The sequence below is a fragment of the Nicotiana tabacum genome, chromosome 5, assembly GCF_000715075.1.
Source record: "Nicotiana tabacum cultivar K326 chromosome 5, ASM71507v2, whole genome shotgun sequence".
Classification (NCBI taxonomy): domain Eukaryota; kingdom Viridiplantae; phylum Streptophyta; class Magnoliopsida; order Solanales; family Solanaceae; genus Nicotiana; species Nicotiana tabacum.
In genome coordinates this window covers 55,199,510-55,206,372 of record NC_134084.1, presented here as the reverse complement: position 1 = coordinate 55,206,372, position 6,863 = coordinate 55,199,510, and the positions used below count along the sequence as shown (strand labels likewise).

General features: G+C 35.7%; 1 protein-coding gene across 2 annotated transcripts; it reads right to left on the bottom strand.

The window, feature by feature from the left end:
- Positions 1–664: 664 nt before the first annotated feature.
- On the bottom strand, positions 665–6,389 carry LOC107819812 (uncharacterized). Of its 2 annotated transcripts, none has more exons than XR_012709535.1 (8): positions 6,025–6,389; positions 4,862–4,941; positions 2,697–2,757; positions 2,443–2,500; positions 2,293–2,358; positions 1,880–1,952; positions 1,138–1,252; positions 665–1,045 (listed from the first exon to the last, which is right to left on the bottom strand). XR_012709535.1 is itself a non-coding variant. In XM_016645964.2 (8 exons), exons 1-7 carry the CDS (start codon positions 6,337–6,339, stop codon positions 1,160–1,162), a joined length of 738 nt encoding a protein of 245 aa, XP_016501450.1. In that variant the 5' UTR covers positions 6,340–6,387; the 3' UTR covers positions 665–1,045; positions 1,138–1,159. The 2 variants fall into 2 exon arrangements, 1 of the variants encoding a protein (XP_016501450.1); XM_016645964.2 differs by having other exon boundaries at positions 2,293–2,350; positions 6,025–6,387.
- Between the last annotated feature and the right edge of the window lie 474 nt (positions 6,390–6,863).

Genomic DNA, 6,863 nt, shown 5'->3' with positions numbered 1-6,863 from the left:
AGCTTCAAAAGGAAAAATGGGGCTCAAGTACACCAAATGATCGGCTGAGTCGTTACAATTGGTAAGAGTTGGGCGACTTGAGCTATGACTCAAATTGTAGCCCAATTTGACCCAGTCATCTCAGCTTAAGTTACTTTTGGGCGAGGTCATTTCCTTGCTCATTTATTGATTTAGTCCATTTTGACCCGCTCAAAATTAGTCCAACCCACCTCATTTGACACCACTATAGAGAATCACGGACATTAAGCAATCCTTTGAAATTTAAGTTGATTTAGCTAAAATAAGATATAGGAAAGCCATAGAAAAATGTAGAAAGTTTTGATATTAGAGAACTTAGATTTTTGAATATTTGATTGAGATGGACATAAAAGAAAGTAACATTAGTTGTGATTATTCATATAACCGACTCGAACAACTTAAGATTGAGACGTAGTTGTCTAATTAAGATAAATTTTATTTCACAAAAAGCATGTTATTTCATTGTAACGTTAGGAAAACTCATTATAACATTTAACCATATCAAAGATTCGGGAAACATGATAAGGTTCCATAAACAAACATAACAAATTATTTAGTTTCTCTCTTTTAATATTATCAATTGCCATTTGTCATTTGTTCACCTTTAAACAAAAGGTTATACAGTTATGCAAAGAACGCAAAATGAAGGGGGGAAAAAATTGTGAGTAAAACAAGCAGTCAGGCTCAAAACTAATCTCGGCTCCGATGAAATCGAATTCTTTAGAAGCAACGAAAGAATACAACAAAAATAAAAAAGAACGAAAGTAACCCCCCCCCCCCCCTTCCCACACACACAAAAAAAAAAAAAAAAAAAAATTATGAGTAAAATGACATCAATCTATGATCATCTGTCATGAAATATTAGGAGAATCCATGCAATTTCATTATTGCTTAACCACAGTGCAGAGTCTTGATCTCCAGTCTGCTTAAGCTGAGGCTATAATGTCTTCGCTTTGCAAAGTAGCAGGAACTTTGCTTTTTGATATTGAATCCAGAAGAATGGATGATACATACTGACAACTCCTGCCTGAGATAACAAATGAACTAGGTAAGAAAACTCTGACCAACAAATGAACTAGGTATGATACATCACATAGGAAAACATTGTCGAAATAGAACCTGCTAAATTATGGTATTCTGCTTATAGGACCATCAGTGATACCGCAGCAGATCGGAGCTTCAAACCATCATCATTCCACTTGCTCTCGGGAGCAGTGGCGCCAGCAATATAAGCCTGCAAAAGTAAATTTGCGCTTAAAGAAAATAATAAGGAAAAGATGCCTATTTAATTTTTGGTCCAAGTGGAGGCTCCAATTCCAAGTAGTGCGCGGGCATAACACACTTAGGTCACTTTGCAAAATTGATTGGATTGGTGAATCCTAGTCAGGAATCCAGAACATAGGGTACAATAATACAGCTTTAAAAGGAGACTAATAGCCTGTTTGGCCAAGCTTCTAAAATTATATTTATTTTTTTTTTCTGAAAAGTGCTTTTCAAAGTAGTAGTTTTAGTGAGAAGCAGTTTGTGCTTGACTAATTAATTTGAAATCACTTTTGAGCAGTAATTAATATTTGGCTAAGCTTTTAAAAAATGTTTTAAGTGTATTTTTCGAAAAACTGATTCCAGGGAAAAGTTTTTTTTGTTTTTTTTTTGGTTTCTTAAAAAGTGTTTCTGCTTCTACTCAAAAACACTTTTTTCTATTAAAAACTTGGCCAAACACCTTAACTTTAGAAAAAAGCACTTTTGGCGACAAAAAAAAAGTACTTTTGGCCAAAAAAAAACTTAGCCAAACAGGCTATAAATCTTGATGAAACTACAGTAAAATACAAGAGCCCTTATAAAATTAAGAGGAACAAGATACCTTTCCACTGTTAACAGCAGCCACTAATGCAACATGTTGTTCATCTCTAGCAAACTCATAGAAATAGTATGTCCTGAAATACATAAACCAGTGCTACTGAAATAAATAAACCAATGATTCCCGAAATAAGAGATAATAATGGAAGTATCTCCATCATTTTGTGTTACAGAGAGAGAAGGTATCATACTTTCATGTTGATGCAAGAAGTTTTGCAGTGAGTTAAAAGAAAGCTCAAAGAGAGGAGAGATTGTCTTCAAAGCATATTTTCGGTGGGAAATCTCTTGATCAGAAAATGGTTACTTTGACTGGTAAAATATTGCAAGAGTTCAGCCTTCCAACCATTGCCATTCCTCCAGTAGAAAATCAAAATACTGATCCTAAAGAAGCATAAACATGTTTTAGTATGAATATACCTGAAACCTTCATCTTCTTTAATTTTAATTGAGCGGCCGGAGTAGAGTGTTGCGCCAGCTGCCATACTGATAATCAGTAATTAAGAAATATGATTCATTAAAGAGCAAACTTGCAAAACAGGTGAATATGACGGCCATTTACAACAATACCTGGAACAAATATTTTAGCTGCCTCCTTAAGCGAACCTAAATCTGTAATATCTTTCGCCTGTGAAAGTTAATACAATAGGACACGATCAGAATGTTGCTACATATACGTACAGCATAAGATCTAATCTCATGAAGAGGATCATGGAGTTGCTACAGATACTAACAGCACAATAACAAATCTCATGAAAAAACTATGTTTACAAACATTCACAGGATAGAGATTGAATTAAGCACCAGTATTGCCTTTTACGAACCTCTAAGAAGGTGATTTTCAGCTGATTAGATGAGCGAATCACAACACTTAAGACTTCGGATCTGTATATCACATAAACCAACAATAATATAAAAAGTATTAAATAATACAATTGAAGAGAGATTGTTGAAGAGAGCAAAGATTATTCATTAGATTATTTTCTTCCTTAAAGATTGCTGGGAGGAAAAGATAATGCAGTACATAGAAGAAGAGAACTAAAGAAAATAGAATCACAAGGAAACCCTTTGAGAGGCAGAGCAACATTGATAAAAATTGGTAAGAATTTGTAAAATTTTGTAAAGGATGAAGGATCTATAAAACTATATCAATCTATACAATTATGATAAGGATCTGTGACAATATAGAGATATGATATTTCTGTAATTACAGCTTATATTAGGTAGATATTATTTGTATTAAGTAGGAAGCTTTTATTAATGTACATTTTCATAATTTAGAGCTTATGTAAAAACTATATAAACCCCCAAACCTTGAGTGAATAATATAGTAAATCATTTAAAAAGTCTCCTCTTCTTTTTCTAAAGAGTACTGCAGTTTGAATACCAAATCCTTCCTCTGAACATTCAATTTTCAATTACCATCCCGGAAAAGTTTTCTTATCTATTTTTCATGGGCATTTAAGTCCCTATTTTGAACTGCATTGTTTTCTTCACAAATTAAAGAATTATTTTTACTTAAGGAGCATATCCACCGGATTTCTGTGATGTCAAAATTTACTTGCACCCGGTATTTACACCAATACCAATAAATGCAAGACGCTTGTCTTTCATACACTTATTTATCACTTAACCATGGTTATGTAATCTGTGTTCTAAATTCAATTTTTTGTTAACATTAAATTGATTGTTTTAGTGTGACCAGTGGGTAGTATTTACCCTTCTGCGATTACGCATTGGGTATGAGGTAATTATATCAAATATTTATGACAATTGTACATTAAATAATCATCAAATCAGGGAGGAGGGGGAGGGGAAGAAATCTATCATTCTTGAGGGAATAGTCAAACAAAAATTTTCTGAAGAATCTGATGTGATATCCCTGCAATTACGGGTTAGATAGGAATATATTATTCTTTATCCAGTACGAAGATTAATTATGCATGTATCCTAATTTGGACTCTATGTAGAAACTATTAAATCCCAAAATCTTGAGGGAATAGTCAAACAAAATATACCCAAAATCTCATCGTCTCTTCTTTTTCTGTAAAAAAATAATGGCTCTTCTGACAGCTAAACTGATCTCATCAGCCTAAATGAAAAATCCAGATGACGAGTTAATGAGGAAATACTTGTGCTATTCAATAACAGGGCTTCAGAGATGCATTGGATGTTTATGATGTGTAACTCTCTTAATCTGATAATGTTTCAATGACCTACAATCCCTTTACAAGTGTCTAGGGATAGTAGCGAGGCAGGCTGCGGCAGGTTTGGGACAGGGAAGCCTTTGCCCTGACCTGCCCCACCAGTTTTTTGCAGTTTCAAGAATACAAACAAAAAAAAGAGAGAGAGAGAGAGTGAGAATATATTGGAAGACTAAGAAAAGCAGATGAGATCCAGAGGAGAAGATCCCAAGTGCAGCAAAGAGTCCCTAATCAAACAGTAGTCACAGGAGAATCCTGAATGCTACAAATAGAAAGAGATGCCAAAGATTTTTTTTCCCCCAAAACTAAGCACACCGACTTCTATGGAGAAGCATGCATCTTACTTGCTTTATGAAAAGAAAATCACACATCTTTCGTGATTGCTTTGTGGAATATCTCCTCCAATTTAGGATGTCATAACCATTGCTAAGAGAATTAAGATGCAGTTAATGTAGAAGTCTAGACAGTAACGAAATGAGATAGAGAACGCAACTCATTCATGGCATACAAGCATCACAATTATATCGAAGTGTTCAACTCAAGTATGGGTGTATCATGTCTGTAAGTGAACCAGTATCAGCAAGTAGTCTGGTAGAATTTATGCCAAATAACATTTAAATATGAAGAGATGATGTTTTACTTTCAAGGCTTACTGTAAAGTATGATTATGTGTGGAATATTATAGTAAAACAAATTTACTGCAACCATAAAGTTTTGAAAAATGATTCCAACAATAACAGTGATAAGGCAAGGAGCAGACAATAGTTGGAGATCCGAAAATCTACCTGTCAGAAGAAGCAAAACGTGCTGCAAATTTCTTCGGCTTAGCCTTATCTCCGTAGAGTGATAGGCCAGCATTATAATCCTGGAAAAAGCAGCTTAAACTCTCAGAGACCAACCCTTTCAGAATTTAAAAAACAAAACAAACCTTCTCATTAAAGTACAAATCAGTCCTACTCTGATTATAACCAGAAACCTGTGATTAGACATTCTTGATCAGTTTGTTCTTTCTCTTTGGTAAAGGCATCCTTGATGCTACTATGCAGACATTTTATCAATCTTTTTTCTAGTTTATCAAATTTTCTATGCTACGAAGGGACATGTTAAATAGACCAAATACCACATTCTCGTTTAACACATATTTGAACCAGTTAATACTGCTTTATGGTATTATTTTTTCTTTTTGATCTACTCATCTTTCTCAGCTTTATCAGATTGAACCATAAAATTAACAATTAAAACCTTACTGAAACATGATCGAAATAAGGAAACGCCTAAAAGAATTTTCCAATTTCCAATTAACACATACTTCCACTTTAATTTCTATGGTATTAACTTACACATAATGATACTGTAAGACTATCTTTATACTATCAAGTCATTTAAAAACCATCGACAGATCATTGTTTATATTAAGAACAAGTTGATAACCTGGAAATTAAGGTGAATTACCTACTACATTGGATTAAGTTATATCGATAGCAATATATGCGTTGTTACCATAAGGCATGTTCAGTTAGATGCATCAGACAAATATTCATGGTATAAAATATTAAATATATGCATTGTTTATCCAAAGTTGGTAGCAATTATCAATTCCAGTATAATTAATACATGTGAAGCTTATACGCCAATTCCTGTATTATTTATACCAAGTCCAATGTGGTATAAGCAATACTGTGATTAATTATACATGAATAAGGCATTTAAAATGGAAAAACTACCCCTGAGGTTTCTAAATCTAACTTTTAATACAATGAACCAAATGCACAATAAAAAATTAAACACTGCATATAACAATCAGTGCATTATTAGTCTTCGCACTACAATCCCTGCATAACTTGGTTCTAAACCAAATCCTAGTGTAAATATCTTTATATTATCAGTTTATAAAAGTTAAATCCTTCTTAAAAAATGAAACAAAAAGAAGAGCTAAAAAGGATCATACCTCAGGCTCGGTGAGGTCCTCAAATTGAGGTGGGACACGAATGGAGAAACCATCACCGTAAAACTGGAACCAAGATTTAGTATTAGAAATGCCTGAAAGGAAGGATGACGAGGATTTCGTTTCAGCCGAGGATATTGGAATTAGCGGGAATTGAGAGAGGAAAAGGCAGAGGGAAGTAGAAGAACCAGCGAGGAACACTAGTCTTCTGGAAAGAGAGATTGGTTTGGTAGAGATGATGGGTTCCGAATTGGGTTTTTGCGGAGGTTTTGGTGAGTGGAAAGAGAAGGATAGGAGTGTGGACATGGCCATGGCCATGCGAGAGTGGAGATGTGATGGGATGCACACATTGCTGCTTATGGTAGTGTGTAGATAATGTGGGGACACAGAGGAGAGAGATTTTAACGATTTACAAGGGTATAATACATGTAATTCCCCTCCGTACTCGTGCCTTTTTTGAAATGCACACTTAAAATTTGCATAACTAGTGTTTGATTACGCGCGTTACATATATTATGTCATGGGCTGCTTTCCAGACACGCCCCATTACCCCTTGGCCGTGTCCCACGGCGGCCTAGCAAGCCTCACAATGCCTAGCGTCATGGTCGGCCTCGTGGTCTTGGCTGCGCCAAGTGACAAGCGCGCATGCGCCTCTGTCGCCCCACCGATGCCTCTCGCCAACGCCCAAGGGCTGGCCAATGACAACAGCGTCGCGCGCCCTGACAATGTCGCGCGCGCAGATCCTGATGCCTCGCCAGCGCCCAGCTGCAGGCCCATTCCAGCAGTGCCTCGCGCACAGACCCTGATGCCAAGCACCAGCGCCCAGCCTCAGACCAACACAG

Coding starts and splice junctions, on each gene's coding strand:
- LOC107819812 (XM_016645964.2), bottom strand. CDS start 6,339: ATGGCCATGGCCATGTCCACACTCCTATCCTTCTCTTTCCACTCACCA. Junction 2,351..2,442: donor AGCTAAAATATTTGTTCCAG/GTATTGTTGTAA, acceptor TCAGTATGGCAG/CTGGCGCAACACTCTACTCC. Junction 1,953..2,292: donor AAAGAAGATGAAGGTTTCAG/GTATATTCATAC, acceptor TATGTATTTCAG/GACATACTATTTCTATGAGT.